Here is a 26,696-nt window from a genome sequence, read left to right as displayed (position 1 = left end):
CAACGGACGACGCCGACAGCTCGTCGTTAACAAATCATTATTATTGTAATAACTATAGTTTGTAAACAACGACACAGTCGTTAAATTTCGATTTAAAGCTTTCGTGACTGCAGGGATTCATCTGCTTGGTTCTTTCGGTAAAGTCACGTAGAAGGGAAATAATAAAATAATTCTTCACCTGAGGACGGCTGCTTGCGTTGTGGCCGAAACGTCGTGAGAATTGTATTTTATTATGTTTTATTTTTATTATTTCCCTTCTCCGTGACTTTACCGAAATAACCAAGAAGATGGGTCTTATCTGGTAAAAAAATTTGTTCAGTTTTAGTTTAAAAATTTGTTCAGTTTTAGTTTTTAGCTATTGTATAGAGTCTACCAATGTTGTCTTATTGCATGCAGCAGATTTTGCTTCATCTTGACACGGTGGTGTTTTATTTTGGCTTGCTAATGCAGATTTTTTTTCATGACTGTCGTTTTTGAAATCGGTTATTAAAATGCACTTTAACCAAGAGCACTTAGCGTTCCAAATCGAACGTGTAAAGATGATGCGGCGCTCGCTGTCTGTCCCCTGGGGGCTGTGATGCGTCGTCGCGGTACAGACGTGGCTTTGAATAATTGCCGCTGTTGTGTTGTTGTTGTTTTGTGTGTGGGGGTCGTTGTAGCCAATTGGTGGTTCTGCGCAGTGATGGACAGGAGAGTGACGAGCAACTTTATTTTGCCGTGAAAGGATGAAGCTTCCAACTGTTTTGTGGATAAACATTAGCAAGTGATTCATTATTTAAAATAAATGGTATTTAGTGCTAACTGGGATATAAAAATATAAAAATTGCATGGTACTATTAATAGCAGGGTTTTTATTTTGTATTTGGCAGAATTTTCGTTTTCTCGAATGTATATCCAAAGAATGCAACTTCTGTTAAGTTTAGTGCAGACATTCGGCATGAACCTATATACATTTCGATTTAAAGCTTTCGTGACTGCAGGGATTCATCTTTTTGGTTCTTTCGGTAAAGTCACGTAGAATGGAAATAATAAAATAATAATAATAAAAATAAAACATAATAAAATAATTCTCACGACGTTTCGGCCACAACGCAAGCAGCCGTCCTCAGGTGAAGAACAGGTCTGTCGATATTATTTTATTATGTTTTATTTTTATTATTTTATTATTTCCATTCTACTTGACTTTACCGAAAGAACCAAGAAGATGAACCTATATACATTTTGCTTGCGGAATGTACTCAACAAATGTGCTGCTTAAGTTCATAAGAGTATGCGTATTATGTTGATACTAATGTTTCACATAGCCCACGTGTCTTTCTCAGTGAGGTTTATTCTCAACAAACACCCTGATGTATTCCTGTGGTCAGATTGTAAACAGACCGTGCTGTGAGAATGAACGCTGAAGTGAACAGGCTATTGTTACTTTCACAATGAAAAATTGCTTCTCAACTCTCCATTATACGTAACTCGGCTTCGCATTGCCCACAATAAATCAGGTTCAGTGGCTTTGGGCGAATTTGTGCCCTGTAGGGGCATTTAAACACGACAGCCTGGTAAGGCATTTCATACCCTGGAAAAGACGGTGTTTTGCCAATCTTCAAGTGCATGCTTCACCAAAACAGCTCTGACAAGGGTGGTGAAGTATGGTCAAACAATGACCCCCCCCATGACAGACGTTGTGGGGAGACCTTGATTCACTAGCGGATTCACAGAGGGTTTTGAATCCGTGCACAAACCAGTGTTTGCATAGCCCACGGGTAACTATTTAAATCGCTCATTTATTTCTAAATGCAGTGCAGAGCGATGATTCTTTCAACTTTTAATAAAATTTTAATTTGCAGTGAGCAACGTGGTTACCGATGGATTATGCAACCGTCTTGCTCAATGCGCAATTGAGTGCTTATTCTTAAAAATGTATGAAACTATCTATCGCTCCGCAGTGTCTTCTATCTTACAGCAGCCACACACTGAAGTTGCGGTGATGCGTTAACAATTCCTTTTGTTCACAACGAGTTAATGTCGATTGTAGCATAATTATACAACAATAATAATAAATAAATATGACCCTCTAAATAACGTGGCGGTCAAGATTTTTTTTTGTAACAAGTGTCCAGTTGGGAATGTTTGACCAATTAATTTTTGAATATTTTTGTACAGAAATTGCTTTTGGTGAGCCGCTATCGACCATTCATGCAAAATGTAACCAACGTTTGTCTCGCTGATATGTTTTAAAGGCGCTTAATTTTTCACGGCTTAATTGCGAAACAAAACAAGATGGGAAATAACAATCATTGATTTGGTTTGTCATTTAAAATGCAATACGATATTTAATAACAACAACAACAAAAATTGGTTGCAATTGCAAGATGTGCACCTCTGATGGACTTCTCCTGGCAGCTTTAAATGTTATCTGTGAGAAAATGTTATCGTGCCCCCTCCCCCCCACATTGATAAAAATGTGGTTGGGGCACAATTAACCTTTGTTCGAGATGAGTTCAGAAAATCACGGCGATCACTTTTGCAACGTCGGAAATGGCATTTGCCCAGAGATATAATTACGCGTGGGTAGAGATAATTCCAGTCGTGGATTTTTGTTGTTGTTTTCCCATTGTACAAACCCATAGCAATTAATTTACACCGCCTTCTTTAGCTATGGCATTACGTTAGTGGTACTTTTAATTAAATACATGCTATTGGGGAAATGCATTTGTGGACAGGATATGGTTTAAAATTCACTTTTATCTCATTATGACCTAATCAACACATTTGTACAGAACCTTTTTTAACAGGATTTAAATTTGCATGTAAATCATGGTTCATCCATAATATTTTTTGCAATAATTATTTTGGACGTTATTTTGAACTTGAGAAATATTTTATATGAGCATGTAGCAGAAAGATGGTTATTATTCAGTTTTCTGTATCAAATTATTGCTAATGAGCTGTCGGATGACATTCTGGAGCACATCCACTGTAATTGTTTTTTTACTGTGAATAACATTCACATTGGTTTTCCGTGCAACAAATGTACACACATGAGGTTGGCCAGTTTAACACGTAGGCTATCGGGACCAATATTATCCATAATAGAGGTTTTTGGGGTTAGATCGCGTATATATATAAATGTGTCGTTAAACCCGCCACCACCCGACACGGCCAACTAGTAAGGGTTGTCACGTAAACAGAACGTGGCCAATTCGTCACTAGTACAGCACACCGGTGTGTTGGAGAGCCAAGCCACAACATTTACAATCTGAGTACGACGTTCCGACAGTAATTACAACTAGCTTCATCAGGCGACAGACAGATTTGTAGAGAAGTCAACCTGTTTCGTTCCTTATATAGAGGCGTAGATGTGGTGACCACACTTCTGCGCTCTTGCTCCACGTGGTGGGGGTGGGGGGATTACTGAGGCAACGTACATGATGCATTATGTGAGCCCTTTGAACTTGTCCTTCCTGTCTATTGTGTGTATTAAAGTTGATGAAGCTAGTTGTAATTACTGGCGAAACATCGTACTCAGATTGTAAATGTTGTGGTTTGGCTCTCCAACACACCGGTGTGCTGTACTAGTGACGAATTGGCCACGTTCTGTTTACGTGACAACCCTTACTAGTTGGCTGTATCGGGTGGTGGCGGGTTTAACGATATAACCCAAAAAACCTCTATTATGGAGGTACACACATGATTTTGTGTTTTTTTTCTCATAAATTCCAACTTTGGTATGTGTAAAATTCAAGGAATAGCGGATTCATTATTACCCCAGTTTATTTTGCAGGCATTTCAGGTCTTTCTAAAAGTTGTGAGCATCAAATTTGTGAGATTTCCTGGCTAATATTGAGAGGAACTAATGTTGAGAATCAAAGTAGACGAGCCACTTTTGGTGAGCGCACGCTCGGAGTTTCACTGCAGCGGGGAACAAATGAAATGTTGTAGACCCCAAATATCCTGGGCGGGGATACACTGCGATGGGAATGATGGCTCACGGATGTAGGCTGGCGATGGAACGGCAGCCAGAGGACAGTCCTCGCCCAAGGGGATACCCACCACAGAGACGAAGCGATAAGATGGGGGGATGAAGGGGGAATGGGGGGGGGGATGGGGGGGGGATGGGGGGGGGGATGGGGGGGGGATGGGGGGGATGGGGGGGGTGTTCTCCCTCGCCTGGCATGCAGGAGGTCAAGGGTTCGATTCCGATCCTGACCCTGATGCCTGAATACTTGGACTTTGCGTGTTCTCTCTCCCCTTGGTGGTTGCGTGCATTTTTTTTCAGGTCCTCTTGTTTCCCCCCCCCGCCCTCCACATTTAGAATCAACGCGTGTTTCAGAGTGTTTGACTGCTGTACATTTTCCACGTGATGAGCCATCTTCGTCGAGCTATCATTTGTGGCCAGGTCGCTTCTGAAAAAGAGCTGTATAGGTCAGTGGGGCCTTACCTGGTAAAAATAAAAAAAACACATTTGTAGTAGATGGCGATTGATGGCGCTTACTTGGAGAAGCCTTCATTTAGCAGCGGAGAGAGCGCGACTCAAAGTGATGAACACTGTTGAGTATGACCAAGTCATCATAAACATACAGCTCAGCGGGTTCATGCCTTGTTAGTGCTTCCGTGTGAGAAGCTCCTCATCCAGCAGTGAATCGATGATGAACAGATGGGCGTTTCATACCGACGTCTCATACAGACGTGTCAACGCACATCGCTCGAGCACCTATGTATTAGTACACGGCGTCTGCGGTTTTTTATTCTTCATATGGGCGCGCAATGATTTCGTAGACGACCAACATAAGTTGCTTGGAGTGGAACTTTTTAAAAGTCAGCGCCGTGATCCTGTGGAAAGTTCATTGTAGCATTCCTGTGCGCATTCGACAACCGTTGTTCTCGGCTCGCCAAGGTCAGCGCCCGTCGTAAGTACGTGTGTGGAAAAGCACGGATTGCAGACGCGAGGCCGTTTCACACCTTTTTCAAAATTCATATTCTTGGTTTTTTCGGTAAAGTCACGTAGAAGGGAAATAATAAAATAATAAAAATAAAACATAATAAAATACAATTCTCACGACGTTTCTGCCACAACGCAAGCAGCCGTCCTCAGGTGAAGAAACAGAGCTGCCATTAGGACGTCGTGAGAATTGTATTTTATGATATTTAATTTTTCTTATTTTATTATTTCCCTTCTACGTGACTTTACCGAAAGAACCAAGAATATGAATCCCTGCAGTCACGAAAGCTTTAAATCGGAACTGTTTCAAAAGTTACAGGGTTTTTTTTGTACGTCGATTCGTTCTTGTGTGAACAGTATTTTCGCGTGTATCTTCTGCTGATGTTTTTGGTCCAAATTAACCCTGACTGAACACGTCACCTGCTTGGCGTCTACAACTGGGCAGGCCCTTACGGTGCGATAACGACTCCGAACTGAGGGTTAAATAGATTAGGTTCCCATTTCGAACATTACAACATATGGTGTGTATGTATATATATATAATGTGGGGAGTGGTAGTGCAACGGTTAGCGAATAGCGCTACGAACCCGGCGAACCGAGTTCCATTCCAGCTAACACGAGTGACGATTTTATGAATCGGTCCTGGGCCTCCCCTAGGTCAACTCGGCCTCAAATGAGTACCTGGTGCGGTGTGCTAAACATCGCCGCTAGGGAGACAAAGGTAGCTGGGCGTGGTGCTCGCTAACGGCACTTTCCCCAAAAGTCAGTTCCAGCTATACAGGAGATTATTGTCTCTGTGTGTGTGTGTATATACTATATGTATATGAAGGAAGCTGGTATGGTGTAACGGTCAGAGGTCACCAGTCCGGTTCATTCTCCGTGTGAAACAAATTGTTTTCTTGAAATCACCCCCACCGCCTCTGTGCTCCGCTCAGCAGTATTCATTCGTTTGGCACATTTTAGTCGATCAGCGTTTTTTTTTTGTAAACGTGTGGTGGGGTAAAGTGCGGGAATTCTCAACTCTTCTGAGATGTCTGGCCAGTAGGAATTGTGGTTCAAATGACCGCCCAGGAAGCCTTCCACTCCATTTGGAGGTCCTTCTGCCTGCCAAGGCGTTAGCAAGCAATTGCCTGGCCACACACCTTTACCTCACACGATCGGTCAATGAAACACGCAAGATCTGCTCGTACATTTTGAAGGAGCGAAGCATGGTGATGGTTGCCCTCAAGATCGCTTCCTGGAGTTACGATGGACAAATGAACCTCAGCCGACTCGACGATGACCGAACAATTTTTGAAGCGCTTTGCTCAAGGCGTGGAACAAAAGAGCGAGACGCATACGACCGGGGCGGGAACCACCACACTTCCACGGTCTTATCTGCTCCGCTAACGACGTGCATCTCCCGAGCGAAATCGAGTATGGTCTAACTAACAAATGAATCGAAATAATCCTCGCTGCATGCATGGCGTGGGGAGTCCCTTCACCCAGAATCAGATTGGCAAATTGGCTGCACATAAACACGGGACAGCCATTCTAGATTTGAAGTCTTCGTGACTGCAAGGATCCATACTCTTTGGTTCTTTCGGTAAAGTCACGTACTTCTAGCCCGGCACACTCCCCCCCCCCTGCCCAGTGTCACGTTCCAGTCCCTAGCGCACACGCAATGCTCCCCCTATACCCCCATCGCCCTCTCGGACTCATATAAACCCCTTAACTTCGGCATCTCTCCCACTTCAGTACGAAATTTTATTGCGCTGGTTGTCACACCTGATGATCATTGCTTGTGTTGCGATCGAAACGTCGTGATTTAATTATTTTCTATTATATATTTTTTCACCAACGTGACTTTACCGAAATAACCGACGAGTACGGGACAGCCACACAGACATTAATTGCTGCCGCGTGGCCACTAAATCCTGGCCTTGCGCGTAGATGTGATCTAACTAAAGCGCCTATTACAGATTCACACACGCATGTCGCAGAATGGGAATGTCATTCGAACGCGACAAGCAGCTTCCCATAGGCAGGTTATGGCCATAAAGAATATTTGAAACATTTTAAACTAAACTATTACACTTTTTTATTGTACGAGGTAAGGCCCACTGAGATATATACTGTTGCTCTGTTTCATAAACGACCTGGGCGCAAGTGATAGCTCAATTGAGTGGCTTATCAAGTGGAAATTTATAGCGGCCAAACACTCTCCTACGCATGTTTCTAAATGTGCTGAGAAAAACCGGAGGACCCAGAGGAAAATCCACACGACCACGTGCAAACTCCAAATATGCAGGCGTCAGTGTGGGGAACGAGCACACACGACCTGTATGCTGGGCGAGGGAGTTAACGTCTGATAGCCGCCGCGGCGTGTTATATTCACGCGGCACCTTGCCAACAGCATACGCGTCTCTTCACCTGCAGACGCTGCCGAGTGTTGGCGCTCGGTGTTATTGCACTCGATTAAGGGCCTTTTGATGCGCCGATGCGAGGCGTTATTGTTGATAAATAAAGCAATTGCATTTTAAATTGATCGCTTTATTTACAGCAAAGTGCCTTTGCTTCCACAGTTCCATTGATAATTATCAAAGCTGCGAAGTGGTGACATTGTGTGCACCAATTATCAGGATGAAGCGTTCTCTGTAAGGCCCTCATAAGAATATCTCCATTATAAACTAACGAACGTTACATGCGTATGGTGGTTTGTCTTCAAAATAAATTGCTTTGGATATAATTTTGTATTGATTCATGTGCACATATATTGTAGTGGTGCTAACTTCGTAAATATGTAAATTAGATGTTAATTTGATGTTACAATATGTTAATTTGGTTGTAAAGGAAATGCAGAACATAATAACTTTACATGATATTATCATGGGAGGCCTATCATAAATCCACTAAATAATGCAAGGATTGGAATTTGTATTCTTGCCATATTTCATCACGTTGTACGATACACACATACGCACACGCGCTTGAAATTATTTCATTTACTTAAAACACTGTATTATTGGCGAGGGAAATCTTTCAAACGATTAGGCGCGCATGTGGAACAACTATTCAGCCATCCCCTCAGAGCTTACCCTGCTGAGTAAAACATATGCTCTCAATTTCTTTTGAGAGATGCATCAACACTGATTAGTTTTACAAGTCCTTTGCAAGCTGACCGAATACATGTGCCAAGTGTGGAAGTGGAGGAAGAGAGTTATCACGTTTGGTCAATGCGTAGAGGGCTTTGCTTACTCAACGTAAATGTTGGAACGCAGGTGGTGTATGAAGGCCTCCTGGGTACAATTTCAAGGTCACTCTATTTTGTGAGTAAGCGATGTACACTTGGGTGAGCATTTGTCTTCAGGTCAGTGGTTATATTCCATCGGCCACTCCCTTTATTGCAAGTTGGGGAGTACGTTGAGAGATAGTTTATCTTTGAGGCCACTGGGTGCATTCTCAAGGTCACTTTTCTTGCAAGGAAGTGTACAACTGGACTTTTAACTTTCAGACTAAAAGGTCTCCCTCGCAAAGTGCTTCCCGTTGAATGCAGAATGGCAACTCATCTGCCCATATTCACATTCTCCCATCCAATCAGTGCATTTATTTACAATCGATAGCATGGATGATTAGCCCTGTACAGACAATAACTCTGCAGAGACAATAGCACGGAGAACTATAAACACGCTTGATTGCCTACTAAAGGGCAGCGCTTGCATTTGATGATACTATTAATTTCCTTTTATAAGGGCTGCACTTTTTGTTGTTGGAAAGCTCAGAATATTACGCCCACATTTCGTGCGCGTGAATATACAGCAGCATGTTTGCCACATACCGTTCATCGCACTACAGAGATTCATTACTCATTATCTATGCGAGTGGTTTTAGTGACTGTAATGTAACGGCCCTGCACTGAAGGCTTTGCTCATTTCCTGTGAGGTTCTCATGGCCACACGCGTGCAATCTTCTGCATGTGATTGTCATGCTGTGATTGATGTACAGTCCATAGAGGAAGAATCTTGTGCTACGTTCCAATGTGGCATCTTTGTACTTGTGTTAAATATACTGGATACAGTATCTACATTTAGCAACATTACATTTGTCCATCAGTAAGTCAGTCTAGCAGTTGCAGTGATGGCGTCATTTACATCGTAGAAGGGAGTCGAGTCAAAGATTAATTCTGACCAGATGGAACCGGGGATCTATAATGTTAATAATGGCTCTTCACCTTTAAAATTTATATATTTTTAATGCACGATTGAATATGTTCACCATGCTAATGTTCCAAGATTTTAGAAAATTTCAATCTCTCTTTTTTCACTATTTTTTTGTTGAGCTGAGAGTTCACAATAGTTTTGGAAAATGCACAAAAACCCGCCAGGTTATGTGACCGACCTCTTCCAAAATATTTATCCAGCGTGAAAGAGTAGGCCAAAATACCCACGAGATGGGCTTTCTAGAATTCTCTCTCGTGGGGGCCCTTCCACCAGCAATGGCACGAGTAAGCAATTGCAGGGCTGCACCTTTACATTCTTTTCACAACCAACAACCGGCAGCATAAATACTCGGGCTTTACTTCACCGGTTGAATAAACGGTGCGACTTCACGTTGTCTAGCAAGATAAAGCCAGCATTGCAGATTCCTTTTGTGGTAATTGTCAGGCGTAATACGCCGTCACCACTACTGGTTATATGTAGCTCCAGCCATGGGTCAACAGGAGGCAATAGCGGGTCCCTCCTGTACCAAGTAGGACTGTTGGGTCAGGCAACCCGGAGGGCAGTTGGGAACCGGAGGTGGACACCCCAGGCCCCCAGTGGGGGCTGGGGGATTACGCAACAATCTAGGTCCCTCCAGAAGGTTCCAGAGAATGGGCGTGCCAGGGGCGGAGTGACCCTGGGAGCCCCATAAAAGCCGGACCCCAGAGCGGCTCCGACAGTCAGCGTCAAGCCGAAGACCGAAGAGCTCGCCTTAAGAATAGGACCCTGAAGATCCCCAGACCCCAAGTTCTTATCAGGGCCGGGTGTGAGTGGGCCAGTGGTCGAGACCCGATGACCTTGGCTGGGTCAGGTCAGCCTCCCCTAGGTCCCGTTAGCCGGAGGGCAAAGATAGGTGGTCCCAGTGACTAGGGCACGTTAGCCCGGAGGCGATACCTCCTTCGGTCATCGGGTGGAAGGGGCCGTTTACCCATTCGTGTTAGGGACCTCGTGTGTTGCCATTATCTAACCTATTAAAGGTATTTTTTCGTCTGTTTGTCCGTCTGTCCGTCTGCGCACGTGCTCTTGCAAGGGATTTGACTCTCAAACGGTGGGGTTTCACGTAAAAAAGAATATTGCCAGCTACCACGCCGTAAGCCCCGTGTTGGGCAACCGCTATTCCGTTTTCCCGTCCGTTTCCTTTTACAGTTTTTACGTGATGTATCTTTATTTATTTATATAGTTTTGCACACAATTGCGCATGTGTGAAACGCTGACAGGAGTTGCCCCTAGCAACGCACACACGATCGCTAAAAAATTTCATTTGCGTTAACAATGCTTAAAAAATATACACACAATGCTGCAGTTCATTCTTCACAGTCTTATGTCCTCTTCCCCCCCCCACCCCAATGCGTGCAGTTACTGATATAAAGTACGTAAATATTAATATTATAGCGCTTACATAGCATTATTGCAGTGCGGGTGGGGAGAGCGGCCCAGCTCCCTGCCTCGCAATGTGTCACCTCCAACGGCTGGGCAATCTAGGTGAGGCCACGGGCTTTGCACGGGACTAGGCCACACCACGGCAATGTAAAGTACAATTTTATTGAATCTTTCGCTAAGAACTCAGGTTCATTGTTGACTATTATGAAACAAATAAGTTGGAAAATATTACAATAATAATATTTGTGTGCAGAAAACTAATATTTTATTATTAGGTTGCTACATTTTTTCTTTTTTAGGTGTGTTTTCATGACGCTGCGATGGTGTACTGCCAGTCTGTGCTGTGGCCTGCTGCCTGCTGATTAATTAACGTCAGTGCACTGGCACTCTATTATCTACACTGCTAATTTTGCTTTTGCCCATGAGTGTATGCCAGTCTATAATCTGTTGCCTGCTTCTTTACCTCACTCAGTGTACTGCCAGCCTTTCATGTCGACTGTATCCTGCTTTTTCAGCTGCTGCCCGTATTGCCAGCTTTTTATGTCGACTGTAGCAATGCTTATGTAATTGAGTGGGCATACTGGCAGTCTATAATCTAGACTGTAGCCTGCTTCTCAACTTAGCTGTGCGTACTGCTGCTCTTTAATGTACACTTATTCCAGCTTATTTCTTCAATGCATTTCTATTGTTTCGATTGCTCACGTCACGCTATTTACCGATACGTAGTCTTGCCATGCTGATTAATATGTTATACTGCTAAATACATTGGACTTTCTTAGCTATAGCCCATTGCATTTCGTCTATCATTTTGTTACATTCGTGGGAACATCACCCATTTAAATGTTGCCGTACTGCACCTTTACTTTCCACCAAAGCGCGGAGCATGCAGGGAGGTTCAATGGCCCAAATATTGTTGACCTTGCTTTATTAACGGTGAATGAGGAACATTGTGAGAGAAACATTGTTCTTCCATACCAAGAAAACACCTTCACACGATTTCCTGACACGAACAGCATACGATGCCCTACAATTACACATTTTCCTGTCGCAAAGCCAAGATGGGTACCACGTCAAGATTCCTCCAATTACAAAGCTGCAGGACAAAGACATCCTCACAAAACTGTCTACTCTAAAACACTTCTATTTCTTCGTGATCATGGACAGAGGAGGAACCCACATATTATAGTGCGCCAACCTCTTTCACCAGTATGTTGTCGATGAGTATGCTAACATTGAGTGAGCGCCTTCTTTACATTCAACTGAATCAAAACCGCCTGCGTGTGAACAGTATGCTCATCTCTGGGACGCCATCAATGCCAAAGGAGATGCAAACGCTCACAATGTGGGCTGATTAGTTATTTTGCCTTCATCCTTCACAACTCCACCAAGATACATGCATGATAAGACTATAGGTTGCCATGACGTACATCAGCCAATATGCCACTCCCCATCTCTTCATCACCTTCACTTGCAATCCCAAATTAAAGGAGATCCAGGTTCACCTTTATCCAAACCAAAAGCCACCAGACAGACACGACATCTTAGCGAGGGTCTTAAAACTCAAAGTTTATAACCTCATGATGCTTATTACGACCAACAAAGGCGGCGTCTTTGGATAGACAAGCAGTAACTTGCACACCATTGGGTGGCACAAACGTCGTCTTCTTCATGCTCACATTTCACTATGGATGAGGGAAACAATTCATGCAAGTCACATTTACACATTTATCAGTGCTGAGCTACCTCACCCCCATCAAGACCCTGCCTCTTTTTCTATGTGGTCTGCAACCAAATGGTCCGTGGCCCATGTGGCCAGTTCTATCCAAATGCGCCATGAATGCAAGACCACAGGTGTACCTAGAGGTATCCACGGAATTACTTGAAACACACCCAGTCGGCCTATGATGGCTATTCTCTATATGGTCACAGAAATACTGAGCATGGTGGATTTCAAACAACGCTCAGACCTGCCACTAACTCGCTAATTAAGGTTCACAACTGGTGGATCATTAATTCTAGCTTTGAAGCTTTCGTGACTGCAAGGATTCATATTCTTATTACCGAAAAAACCTAAGAATATGGTGGATCATTCCCTACTGCCCTCTTCTGTGCAAGATTTTCCAGGCCTACTTTAATGTAAAAAAAAGCCATCAAATATGTTTGCCAATACATCAACAAAGGCTCTGACATGGCTGTTTTGCCTTACAAAACAGAGGGGCAAAGTGTGCATGAGCTAAAACTTTTTTCCAAGGAACATACATCAGCAATAATGAGACCATTTGCTGAATTCTTGGCTTCCCCATCCATGACCATTCCCCCACAGTAGTCCATTTGGCACTTCACCTCCAAAAGGGTCAACGCATCTACGTCACCAAAGAAAATGCCTAACAACAGACCCTGGCTCCACAAGATACCACCCTTACGGCGTTCTTTGTTTTTATGCCCAAGTGACCCATTTGCTGCCAACCTGCTCTACCATTAAGTTCCCTCCTACTATACATGGACTGCTAAAAATATATGGAAGCGACGGGCTGCTGATGGTGAATCTCATGCCTTAGGACGAGTCTACACAGTTCATCCCAACAATGAGCAGTGCTACTTTCTCCCAATGCTTCTCCATGTTGCCAAAGGGCACAAATCTTTCCAAGACCTCTTAACAGTGGAAGGAGTTGTCTGTCAAACATACAGGGAAGCTTGCAATCTTCGTACAATTCTTGCGCATGATTACCATCTTCATAAAGCTATGACAGAAGCTTCTGTTGGTCAGTCCCATATCCAACTGACATTGCTCTTCTGCATAAATCTTCAAGTTTGCAGCCCATCTAACCCCATGGGACTCTGGCAAAAATACAAATAGGGCATGAGTGAGGACATCCTCCACGGAGCTCGATGAGAAAATACAAACCTCGACGTCAACTTTTCTGATGTCATCTTCAAACAGGCCCTCATCCTCCTTCAGGACAAACTGCACTCCATTGGTGGAAGAGACCTCACATCTATGGAACTACCAACACCCTACAGGAACAACCTGCATACCCTTGCTCAAGAGATCCTACATTAAATATGCTATTATGCTTTACAGCTTCTTAAATTGATTTAGGAAAATTAACCTAAGCTGATGGATGCACAAATAGAAGCCTACACGAAAATATTGGAAGACATTGAGACTACAAATCGAGTCTTTTTTTCCTTGATGCACCTGCTAGTACTGGGAAGACCTTTGTTTTCAAACTGCCCCTCGCTAAGGCTCACCAGAGAGAGAACATTTCTCTAGCTGTGGCATCATCGGGGATTGCTGTGCAAGTCGATGTGTGTGTGTACGTCGATGTGTATGTGTGTGTGTGAGTCCATATGTGTGTGTGTTAGTCGATATGTGTGTAAGTCTATTTGTGTGTGTGAGTCGATGTGTGTGTGTAACTCCATGTGTGTGTCTCTAAAGTCGATGTCTGTCTGTGTGAGTCTATATGTGTGTGTGTGCGTGTAAGTCGATGTGTTTCTATGTGTGTGGGTCGATGTATGTGTGTAAGTCGATGTGTGTGTCTGTCTTTTTCTCCCGGGCAATGCCGGGTACTTACCGCTAGTTATTAAATAAAAACGTGTTGCCTCCTAAGAAGACTCTGTCTCCATACAACCCACTACACTTGCATTGCAATTCAATACTTATTGCACGTGCAATGTGCCCTCCTGCTATTGGGGAATTACGCTCGCACAAAGTGCTGGGCACTTGTCAACCAACTCCATAGCAAGTGCGTGGGACAAGTCAAGCTACTCCATAGCAAGTGCCTGGGACAAGTCAAGACACTCGACTGCAAGTACTAGGCCTTGCCAAGCCACTCGACTGCAAGTACTAGGCCTTGCCAAGCCACTCCACTGCAAGTGCTGGGACAAGTCAAGCTACTCCATAGCAAATGCCTGGGACAAGTCAAGCTACTCCATAGCAAGTGCCTGGGACAAGTCAAGTTACTCCACTGCAAGTGCCTGGGACAAGTCAAGCCACTCCACTGCAAGTGCGTGGGTATTAGTCAGCGAGCACGTGGCCTTGCAGAATCCCCGTGGCCAAGACTTCGGTCCCAGGGCCAGGACAAGCACGGACCGAGTCCGGGCCGGGACAGAGGCGGAACAACAAGGCGGACCTCTGCCGTCTTGAGTCCTCCTCGGAGGGTCATCTCGACGCCCACCAGGGACCTCGTCAACCCGACTCCCGTGACACTTTGACCCTGTACGACACTACGTTGTTAGGTCATCCAGACCCGGGACAATAAGGGGAAAGTCTACGTCCCAGACCCACGGTGGCCAGGCGCTAGTGTTTTTTGGACAAGGATAGGTGGTTGATTGAGCATGTCTGGAGGATATGCTCTGTATTGTGTTGATGGTGGTGTGCGAGTTGGGTCGTTGATTGTACGCTGTTGCGTTCCGTTAATAGTTGTTGCGTCGCGAGGTAGAGACTGCACATGTTGACCTAGAACCTACTGCAGCAAATCTCCCCTGTAGAGACGGTACCAACCTCCCTTCCGTTAGATTCATGATCTCTGCTCATCGAGTGCAGTGCGTTTGATTGCGTAATTGCTTGAGGTTGCTTAGCCTGCATATTTCTGGGTGAATACATATTGCAGCCTAAGCCTTATTGCCTTGATCTTGCTCCTTCCAACGGGTGGCCAACCGAACCAGTCACTTGATCCGTCAATCCCTCACCTTGACAGGCACAGGGTCCTTTGCGTAACATCATCTTTCTACCTATCAATGTAAATCCACGCGTGCATTTCTGACATTGACTCTTGAATACTGTACACTTCATGTATTGATGGGGTGGAAGCTGTAGCTCGGTTCGTGAGTTTGAGTCCTAGCTATGGTTAACATTGGTGGTGAGAGGTAGAATCTGGACCTATCCTGAGTCCACTCTTCACTAACCCACCCTGAGCAGTGTATGTATGTTGAATTTCTTTCACATCCTACATAGCCAACCGTGCTAATCGGAGTGTGGTGAAGTTTGGTGAAATACGCCTCATGACCGACAAGGTTTAAGGAGGCCTTCATCCAGCAGTGGACTGACAAAGGGCTATATATAACAAAAAAAGTAATTTCTTGTTCAAATCAGCTTAAGGCAGTGCTTGTCTCCTGCTGACAGCCCTGGGCCAGTGACGGAGATTCCACATTCCTATTTGCAGGGATGAGTCTTTCCAGAGCACAACCACAGTTGACCCTCCTCACAAAAGTGGTACTTATCCTTTCGACCTCAGAGGGATAATGGGCTTCGTCAACCTGCAACTAGGATTTTAACTCGCGACCTTCGGACTGCGAGCCACTCACTCCACCGCTGAACCGCCTCGCCGGTTTTTATGGGGACACTGTGAAAGTAACGTCCCCCCCCTCCTCCTCTCTCTGTCTCTAAAGAATACCAAGGGCAAGAGAAGGAGCGTGCAGCTTCACTTCGTTACTCGAGCTCCAGGGCTCTCCGATTCTTAGGGCTGTTCTCCTGAACGTATTCCTTTCTGTCGGCATTCACCACTGAAGTGCGGACTGCACATTGACATGAAACACCAATTGTATTTGCCCGATAGCCAGTACTTTTATTTTGAAGCCTCCTTGCAATTATGGTGTGACAGCCCATCATAAATTGTGTTTATTTATGAAATACATCTTAATGAAAAAGCCATCACAACATCTCGGCATCAAACGCACAAGCCAAGTGTTGCTTGGACATAATTAGATTGTGAAAGTTACAGAAACAAACTAAATAAAAAAAAAGGTCTGCTTTTTTCCCCTTCCATTTTCAGACATTCTGGAAAGACGTTCAAGGTAAGAAAACATACAATATAGATTGCTACCATAATGGCATGGCTTTTTTTTTTTACAAAACTGATAAACTTTGAGCCTCGAGTGGACCATGTTTCGGAAAATGAGTGACAATAAAACCCCACCAGATTTAATGTCCCTGTTGTGATCACACACGGTTGCAAGCATGAAGCAGTGAGCATGGACATGCCCAGGGTGAAGTGCCTATTTCAACTTATCCATTCGTTAAATTACTCGCAACACAGCAGGCTCAAGGTTTTGCCTGTGCTGTGCACTCGTGCAGAAAGAATTAAAGTTTCAGAACCGTGCCTCGCCTTTTGCGCACTCGTGTGTGTGTGTGGTGCGTGTGGTGTGTGTGGGAGAGAGATTTCCTCTGCATTGCTGTGGGCATATTTCAAATGTTGTACTGTTAGAGCGGATGCAGCCTCGATGTAATGGTTTGGCGCATTGGACTTACAATCCAGAGGTCGCCGCTTGGATCGACCAGAAAGCCAGTTTAAACAACTGCTACTTTTCTCAAATGCCCCTGTCCACCCATGCAGTGCGAGTACACCGCATTCGACGTGCAGATTGCGTCTGGTGGGGTAGAGTGTGGGTGATCCCACCTCTTCCAAAATGTCTGGCCAGCATGGAAGAGTAGACCAAACGACCCTCTAGAGAGTAGCTCTAGTGGAGGCCCTTCTGCCAGCAGTGGCATGAGCAAGCAATTTGCAGGGCTTCACCTTAACCTTTTTTTTTTAGAAACCATATCATAAAGCAGAGTTGTGGTATTTTTGGTAATGTGTGGCAAGGCATGAGAATTCAGGCTGCTGAGGATCGTTGCTGTCTCGTGTCGACCACGGCAGGCCTTGTCGTGCACAACCCCAGGCGACTGTGGAGGCTGCTCGTAAGGTGAGAAGGGAAATTATGTTAGTCAGTTTAAGAGGGAGTAGGCTTTCGCGACCAATATTATTCATAATCAACGTTTTTGGGTTAGATCGCGTTATTTATAAATGTGTCGTAATCCTCCACCACCCGACACGGCCAAACAGCAAAAAAGTGTCAGGTTGACAAAAGACAAATAGTTCACTACTTTAGCCCACCAGTGTGTTGAAGAGTGAATCCACACAAAAAAAATTGTAAATGTTGTGGATTCACTCTTCAACACACCGGTGGGCTAAAGTAGTGAACTATTTGTCTTTTGTCAACGTGACACTTTTTTTGCTGATTGGCCGTGTCGGGTGGTGGAGGGTTACGACACATTTATAAATAACGCGATCTAACCCAAAAAACTTTATTATAAAGTTGAAATGATGTTATACGCTGCATGAATTCATGGTTCACCGGTTGCCTGCTCACTCACTGGCCCTCGGTCACTTATTAGCTGCCCGTGGAAATTGAATTGGGTGGTGAGCAAAGTGGTATGAATTATGCATGTTAAAATCACAGTCACACTGAGATAACACATATATATAGCTTGAGAAGAAACATCGATGATGTGCTTCATGTTAGCTTCATAGCGCTTGGATTGTTGCATAAGGGATGAGGACATTTATATAAAACACTTTTGAAGAAAGCATTGGAAGTAAAGTATAGTTTGTTTTCTTGGGGAATAGCGGAGGCAGGCGGGGGGATAACTCCATAAGGGCATCGAGAAAGCGCCTTGGTAAGTGTGCCATCCTCTCGTTACGCTCACTCTGAAGGAATGGTGGACAACGCGAAATGAGTCTTGTCTTGGCGGCTATTGCTCTACCACGTGATTCGAGTCTGTTGAGTTCATTGGTGTCAGGGGAATTCAGTGCCTGCCAACTGGCTCGCATCCTGTTGGTGTATTATTTTGAGAGCTTTTCGTCTCGTGCCTCAACCGCACGCATTGCTTCCCAGGTTGTCGTGGATGCTGTTGGCAAACTTATTATAAAACCAAGATTGCTGGAAAAAAAAAATGTAAGTCACTCAATGTGATTGCCCTACCTGGTGTGCTGCTAAGTAGGAGATTTCAGTGACTCCCATTCCGGTATTTACGAGTGTTAATTGCAGATATTTCTTGGGTCTTCGAATATACGTAATTGGTTTTCATTCTGAATGGTAGAAGAAGAATAAGTATAGTATTTTTGGCTAAAAAACCCTCTACTCCCATTAATGCAGCATTGATTGAGCGAAAGGAGATTCATTTCCTTCTGTAATTCCTGGATGCTGGCCAAATGGTGATAGTATTGAAGGAAGAGTAATTGGAGTTTACTTAAGGGTAAATAATCTTGACTTAGCTTATGCAGTGGCCCACGTCCTATTGAAATTAGCATGTGGGTTGAAACGCATAACTGGCTGGCTGAGCTGCAATGCAACGCATTTCTCAAACGTTGCCTGCTGTGCGACTCAAAAAACAGCGTTAACAAGATTCCGAAAATTGTTCGGCAGCCGCAGTTCAATTTCGGGTGGTGCCAATCAATTATTTATTCAATCGTACCCAATGCGCACGCATTTGCTCACATGCGCATCGTGTCGCTAGACGCGTCTTCATTAAACATTCATGGGCGCCGGCGGCCGCGAGAGCTCCGCCGAGCTGCTTACCCCGACCTTGCGGCTCCGCATTCTCACGTAGCCCTGCTTGATGATGTCGTTGAAATTGGACGCCATGGCGGGGAGGTGAACCGTCGAAACCCTCCTGCCCTCGTCGCCTCGCCTTGACCTGTCCAGCGCTCCGCCGGTGACCTCCACGCCTCGTCTCCTCACTGGCTCATTTGGCGCTCGGGCGTCCCGTGATCCCCACCCCGGTTCTTCCTTGCTCGTGGGGCCCTCCGGCACAAGAAGATGAGGTGGGGGGGGGGGGGGTTGGCCCGGGCGCTCGGTTGCGTGCAGAGGGGGAATCGATGTTCACGTCGTTACCGCCGGTTGACAGAGGGACGTCCGCTCGACGATGAGAGGGAGCAGGAGGTGGGCAGGGGTGGCCGCGAGGAAGGGGCTGGTGGGTCAAGGAGGAAAACGCAAAACAATCAACACGAGAACAAACTGAGTGAATAAACAATTATTGTTCACCCCCCCCCCCCCCCCCCATCGGGTTCTATGATTTATCGTACAATGTATTGAGCGAGCGGGACTCTCGAATCAAACGACGGCGTGGCTCGGTGCGAAACTCAAAGCCAACAACGCTGCAGTCTATCGACGAGCACAACTGAGTTGATGATTGGCCCAGGAACTTGCTTTAGCACCCCCCTATGTTGGGCAGACACAATGTTGGTGCTGGCCCCTTTATCCAGCGTTATTCAGCTGCTGCTGGCCCAGACAAGGGAGCTTAACAGTCGCTCCACAGTGACCGTGCCAAGCAGTGGCTGGGGCTCTAGGAACCGCTCCCATTCATGCTCTCTGCCTGAACACATTACAACTCACAAAGAGGTGTGTCTGAAAGGCTGTCAGAGCAATTTCACAACACAAATCCTCACTTTGGCAACCTCATTTAAAGTGCACGTTTTTTTTCTTTCGACGTAATTTTAGCTGGATGAGTAAGTCATTACGTCCTCGTGATAACGACATGGATTGTATGTGTGTGTGTGAATGCATTCAGCACATACACACGCATACACTGCCAGTGAGCAATTTTCACGTGGAACAATGAAAGAGGAGGCCTGTGTCCTTGGAGATGTGTAATATTTGTATAATTTATATTTCTTTCATTAACAGCCACTGTGATTTCCACATGTTATCAGATTATTCAGTGTTGGACACTATTTGCTCATATAGCCATAGCAAACACTCCAGCATGAAGGCCCCATGGTGCCTTGGAGCGTGCTCCTGCTTTTATTGGTCGAATAGTGCAAACACAGTTTTTTTTATATTGCGGTATAATTTTTTTTAAAAATTAACAGCGTGCATGAGGGGAGATATGAAACGTGATGCTCTGGCTCATGGGCATTTACGAGTCTAAAACTGTAAGCCTGGTGGCAACTGATTCTCTTTTGGGTTAAAAGTAATTCCCGTTAATTTATTGCGAGCTACAGAATCGTAAACTAACAAATGTTCACGGTCCTTAACACGTAAAAACGGCTTAAACCTGAAAATTAATGTAACTGTTCATTTCTCCATGTCGCCCTAGTTTGGTGAGGAAACCGTGAGGTCTGGTGGTCTCCTTACAGAACATTGGTTTGGAAACATAATTTGGATTTTCTAATGCTGTTAAAATAGAAAGATGCTACTGACATGAATACAGTAATCCCTCGCCACTTCGCGGTTAAAGTTTGGCGGCCTCAGTGCATCGCGGATTTTTTGAACTGATTTAAAGGCCTCATTATACCTGTGCAGTAACACCATCATCATCATTCATCATCACATTCATCGAACTGCACAGGTCTGTCATCGTCGTCATTGTCATCGTCATCGTCGTCGTCGTCATTACTGGAGTCAAGTCTCAAGATACTACTGTCATTGGTGAGTGTAGAACACCATAATACGTATCGTATGAGAGAGAGAGAGTGAATGTATAATATTAAGGTTTTATAATTAAATAGATTTAAGTAAAATATATATATAAAGTATTAATATACATATTTTAAACATTCTGGTACCCACACACACATATACGGAATTCCTAGGTGGCCAATCCTACTTCGCGGATTTTCACCTATCACGAGGGGTTCCGGTCCCCATTAACCGCGATAAACGAGGGATCACTGTATATTGTAATTTTACAAATGAGCAATTTGTGATGATGATTCGCGTTGTGGTTAACGTAATGAAAACTCCTTCCGTGGCTTTAATTTATTTTGTTGCATTGTTTTGCTGTGATTAATGAGTCATTGGTAAAATAAAAGCAAGTAAAATGTTTGCGTACGTTTGTTATTTATTTCCTGATTTTATCCTTGCATTATCTATACTTGCATTATCTAGTGAGACAAAGTATCCATTTGAAACTCTAAGGTAAGAATACGACAGGGAATTTGAGAGCAGCCTACACCAGGATATATTACAGAACTGTTCTCGAAATCCCTTCACGTAACCTTTTTTATGTGCACACTAGGGGGCACACTTTTCCACATACCCTACTACAGACTACGACTGTTCATCTCATTCAAGTCAAAACAAGATTTGTAATTTTCGATTTAAAGCTTTCGTGACTGCAGGGATTCATCTTCTTGGTTCTTTCGGTAAAGTCACGTAGAAGGGAAGTAATAAAATAATAAAAATAAAACACCAAAAAATTATTTTTAAAATTATTTAAAAAATATTTTATTGTGTTTTATTTTTATTATTTTATTACTTATTTTATTACTTCCCTTCTACGTGACATTACCGAAAGAACCAAGAAGAAGATTTGTAATTCTTCGAGCTGAAATTTAACTACATTAAGTGCAAAGCGAAATTTAATTAACGTTTTTTTTACTCAGTTCTAATGTGAACAGGTTGAGAATCATCAGCTTGCTACATTTGATCACGATCAGCTGCCTGGATGCAAACCCAGAATCTCATTGGTGCTGGCTCAATACAATGACAAAAGCTGTTATTATAATTGTCTTGTTACTCATGTGGCATGAATTAGCCAGGTCAATCCACTGCTGATAAAGGCCTTACCCCAAAGCTCCTGCCGTCTCTTGTGACCCGACAATATAAGAATCCACTTGAAACCTACACACGAGCTGATTTCATCCCTCCATCACCCCGGTGGATGCATTCCATCCCTTGCCTTCCATGCTGTTATTATTCTTGACCATCATCCCTTCTAACGATGTGTTCTGCCCAAGTCCATTTTTCTTAACGGTTTTAATTCCGTCATTAACCCGCCAATTTTCTCGAATCCATGTCTCCCCGCCTGTAAATCTGCAGAGCAATTAAAATAATTCCTTCTCCATGCCTCCTTTGCACACTTTTCAGATATTGCTCCATATTATTGTTAATGTCCATCATGGTACTACCATCAACGGCGTCACCATGCAAGGTAGCAATTACTCAATCGTAGTATACGTAACTGTCTGTGAAAATTAAGCATAGACTCTCCTGAAAAAAAGAGCGCTGAGACCTCAGTGAGGCTTTCCTGGGTAAATACGCATCATAAATAATAATAGTAGTAATACAAGCTTTGCCTTGTTGAGCAAGATGTAGGCACGCTATCACGCTGGCACCAAAGGACGCTGCTTCCACTGAGCGACCGCGAATTGTTGAGATGCTCTCAGCTGCGCTGCGTGCATTCGCGAAACAGATTGTGCATGTGATCAGAAGCACAGAGGGAGGTACGGAGATCGTTGTTCAATGTGCGTCTCTGCCAGTTCGTCTGCTTGTCTGCTGCTGATAGAGCTACGTTTGGGCTCCCTGCCACTCTCTCTTGTCACCCACATCGCAATGTCTACGTTATGTCAAAAAAGCCAAAGTTAATTTCTGCTCAAATGAGCATTTGAGGCAGTGCTAATCTCCTGGGCCAGTGGAAGAAATTCCAAATGCCTATGGCTGGGACTAGCATATCAATAGGAACACCACTGTTGGATTCTATACAAAGTGGGTACCTATTTTATGGTCCCGGATTTGAGCTCATGACCTGATTGCGAGCTACTCACTACCGAGCTGGGTAGAGCGATCTTCGTGTAAAACATGCATTTAGTATTATCACTAATATATATGGAGAAGATCGTCGCATGCAGGATGGAGAAATATAAATGTTGGGAAGAAAATTATCCACCAATCAAATTTGGGATTCAGTTTGCAATCCCATCATAATTATTCAACCAAATACCATCAAAATGGATGATGACTGTGGTATTAAATGTATGTAAATAAATTGTGAATTGAAATTCGCTCACGCAACTATTTCCTAATAATTTTCTGGAGGAAAGATAAAATAACAATATTTAGCGGTTAATCAAGGATGAAATGCTCAAGAAAGGTAGGAAATGACTCGTAGAGCTTGGAATTTGACCGGAGGTTTGAAGCAGCTCTCTTCAGGTATTGCCTGATAATAAACAATGACTTGGTTGGCTTTCGCACGGATACACATTTGTTTTCTTTCATTGCCATACGCATTGTACTTGCAATTTTTTTTTATATTTCTGGCTTCCAGTGTAGCAAACAAAACAAGTCAATGGCACACATCGTTTCGTTTCTATAATACTGACGATGCATTCCGCTTTATCATTGACTGCCCCACATCGTACACGGCCAGTGGGCTTAATGTGGGCTGCATATAAAACTATGAATACATTGATTGAATGCACGGAGGGCAGCACCTGCAGGCCGTCTTAACAAAAAAAAACCACCCAGACGGACTCGTTCTGCGTGATTTGCTGCTGGTGCGCTTGAATAAATTCCCTGAGCGTCGCGTTCTGTCCTAATCTGTTCCGAATTAAACCCTGGCCCCCTTTTACAGCGTGCACGCTGCTATTATCTGTTGCCTGAAACCACTCGGCGGGCCAATAACTCGGCCCAGCACTGGGTTCTTAAATTGAACTCGTTTAGTTTGGAATGGCGCAGCCTCTCCCGTGCTGTGTGGCCACGTCTCTTGACATTTTCTCAAGTGGCATTTGCCATTCCAATAGGAATAGTTAATGACGTAACAACATCATCCTGATTTCGATTTAAAGCTTTCGTGACTGCAGGGATTCATCTTCTTGGTTCTTTCGGTAAAGTCACGTAGAAGGGAAGTAATAAAATAATAAAAATAAAACATAATAAAATAATTCTCACGACGTTTCGGCCACAACGCAAGCAGCCGTCCTCGGGTGAAGAAGGAGGACGGTTGCTTGCGTTGTGGCCGAAACGTCGTGAGAATTATTTTATTATGTTTTATTTTTATTATTTTATTACTTCCCTTCTACGTGACTTTACCGAAAGAACCAAGAAGAGCATCATCCTGGTAACACACACAAATACACACCTACCTATCATCCATTTCAGATTTGAGATATTTATACACGGTACAATTAAGACGTTGAATAGATCAGTGTATTGATTGCTAACCTTACAAAGAGGAGGTCATCACTATTGAAATGTACTTTCTTAATTGTTGGATACATGTCTCCATAGATGCCATTTAAACCTCGGCTTAATTGTGAGCAAATATGTGGCTTTGTCTTCCGTGTAATACATATGCCCCTTACTCAGATTAAACCTCACTGAGTCTCAATTCTTGTTTTCAGGAACGTCTCGCATTTGGAGATTTGGACGATTCTATTGGCAAGCGTTTTGCATGTGGGAGCAAAAACAGAGTTCCCCGGGGAAATAATCCACACATGCAAAGGGTAACACTAAAAGCACCTCACGGATGGATTCAATAATCCATTGCGTACTTCCACAATCTATCCACTTCGCAGTCCAAGCCTACGGAACCTTTAATCTGGCTTATATTTATTTTTTATGGATATATAAAATTAATTACAATACTACTGATTACTTATTAGTACAGGAAAGCCACGATGGGTCCGAGGAATATTTTTCAGTGAGAATCCTGTGTTGGGTTTGTTTTATTTTTACATCAAAAATGCCTTCAGCCAATCCATGACCGTGTATACGTGTGGGAGGAAACCAGAGCACCCGGAGAAACACCACAAAACTCAATCTCCATACAGATGGAAACAGATGGAGGTTAGTCCACTTGCTGTACTGCCTTCTCCTGGCGACCCAGGGTATGGTACCTCATCGATGCCCATGGAAAGGGACTTTCAAATTTGCACGATCCTCCAACCTTCACGTACGCTATCAATGTCGCCCTATAAACGATGCCTCGATTATATAAGGTTAGAAGAGATGTCGATGCAGTTGACGGCCGCAGTTCTGATTTGATTATTGGTCTAAAAGCTGAAGAGCTACCTGAGTAAATACGCCTCCGTGTCGGTCAGTTGGCAATTGCAATAATCTGAGCAAGATCCAGGCATCATCACGGTCATTGCCATTTGATGCTTCGACCGTAACAAAGGTTTCCGCAATATTCGCAGCACCATTTACCAAACTGTTGCCGATGGGGATGGTAACAACGCTCCCGTCAACAGTCGGTGGGGTCTGTGAACGTCGGGGAGAATCGGACGGCGAGCTTTTCGCGTGGCCCTCGTCGCATCGAAGCCAGGAAGCCTCCCTCCTGGGCATTCGGAGCTAAAACCCACAGAGGAAGTGAAGCGAGCCCGCGACAGCGCACCGCTGGGCACAGAACACACATGGGGGGGTTCTCAAAGCGCTGAGCCATGCATTGCGAAGTGAGAGCACCTCATATTCACGGTCGCTCACCTCCCCCCCCCCTCGGCGCGAAGGGTTTTCAACGGTTTGTGTGTGTGCGGTGCGTGTGTGTGTACGTGTGTGAGTGCGTGTGTGGTGCGTGCGCGCGCGTGTGTGGTGCGTGCGCGCGCGTGTGTGTGCGCGTGTGTGCGTGCGCGTGTGTGTGTGTGCACGTGTGTGTACGTGTGTGCGCGTGCGTGCGCGTGTGTGTACGTGTGTGTGCGTGGTGTGAGTAGTGTGTGTGGTGTGTGCGCGTGCGTGCGCGTGCGTGCGTGCGCGCGCGTGCGTGGTGTGTGCACGTGTGTGCGCGTGCATGTGTGCGCGTGCGTCTGCGTGTGTGTGCGCGTGTTTTTCTCACGGGCACGGCTTCGGCAGCCGACCTGTCACGGTGTCACGCGAAAACGCTGCGTGTGAGCGCCGCGTTTTCCTCCGACAGCTGCAACAAATGCCGTTGCGAACTGCGGAGATAATGAATCGCAGCTGGGGGGGGGGGGGCTGACGCACACGGGAGATGTAATTTACAGCCCGCGCTAATGAGTGCCGGTGGACCCAGGATTTCGACCGCTGCTCCCGGACAAGACCGTCCTTCAATGTCGGGGTGTGAAGACCCACTGAGGTTTGGGGAGGTGCAGCGTGGGGGGAGGGAGGGTTAGATTGTGTTGCCGAAGACGAAAGTAAATAGCATGCGTTCCGTTTCATTGATTTCCACGATATTGCAACCGCCCTCTATTATTCCTGCTGTTGTCGTTTTAAGTGTGACTATGAGGAGCAATACCTGTGAATCACTGCCGCGTGGTGGGTTTGGTTTGGATTCTATGAGAGGTTATAGCTGCGGGGTGGTTGCTGGTGGCAGTGAATTTGAGTGAAGGGGCAGATGGGGTTGGGTGCGGCGGGGGGGGGTAGAGACTGAGAAGGATGAGCAATGTCCCTGAATATTGACTGCACGTGGTCAATGTGCAGCTCCTTCAGGTGCTATTTATCCCCTATTGAGGACCTGGCATACCTATTACAGCCGCTCAATCCGCAGCTCCTCCCGGCATGATTGGTGCCCTCATTAAATGGCTTGGCATGGAGGCATCGCCTCGTTGATACGGTGTGTGGCAGTGAAAATGTAGTTATGATTAAACACCATACACAGAGCTGCATGTGTCCTACTGCTTGCGACACATGTAGCGAAAATTTCAAACCTT

At 44.7% G+C, this 26,696-nt stretch overlaps 1 protein-coding gene across 1 annotated transcript in view; it reads right to left on the bottom strand.

Annotated features, from left to right (window-relative positions):
* The window catches only part of LOC144723327 (docking protein 6-like), a 62,822-nt gene extending 43,774 nt beyond the window's left edge, over positions 1-19,048 (bottom strand). The window contains exon 1 of the mRNA XM_078602029.1: positions 18,895-19,048. Coding sequence (XP_078458155.1) covers positions 18,895-18,960 — 66 coding nt within the window. The 5' untranslated portion in view covers positions 18,961-19,048. The remainder of the gene's footprint in view (positions 1-18,894) is intronic.
* Positions 19,049-26,696: the final 7,648 nt, after the last annotated feature.

The sequence above is a fragment of the Lampetra planeri genome, chromosome 17, assembly GCF_965212315.1.
Source record: "Lampetra planeri chromosome 17, kcLamPlan1.2.h2, whole genome shotgun sequence".
NCBI classification, from domain to species: Eukaryota; Metazoa; Chordata; class Hyperoartia; order Petromyzontiformes; family Petromyzontidae; genus Lampetra; species Lampetra planeri.
This window is presented reverse-complemented; position numbering and strand designations above follow the sequence as displayed.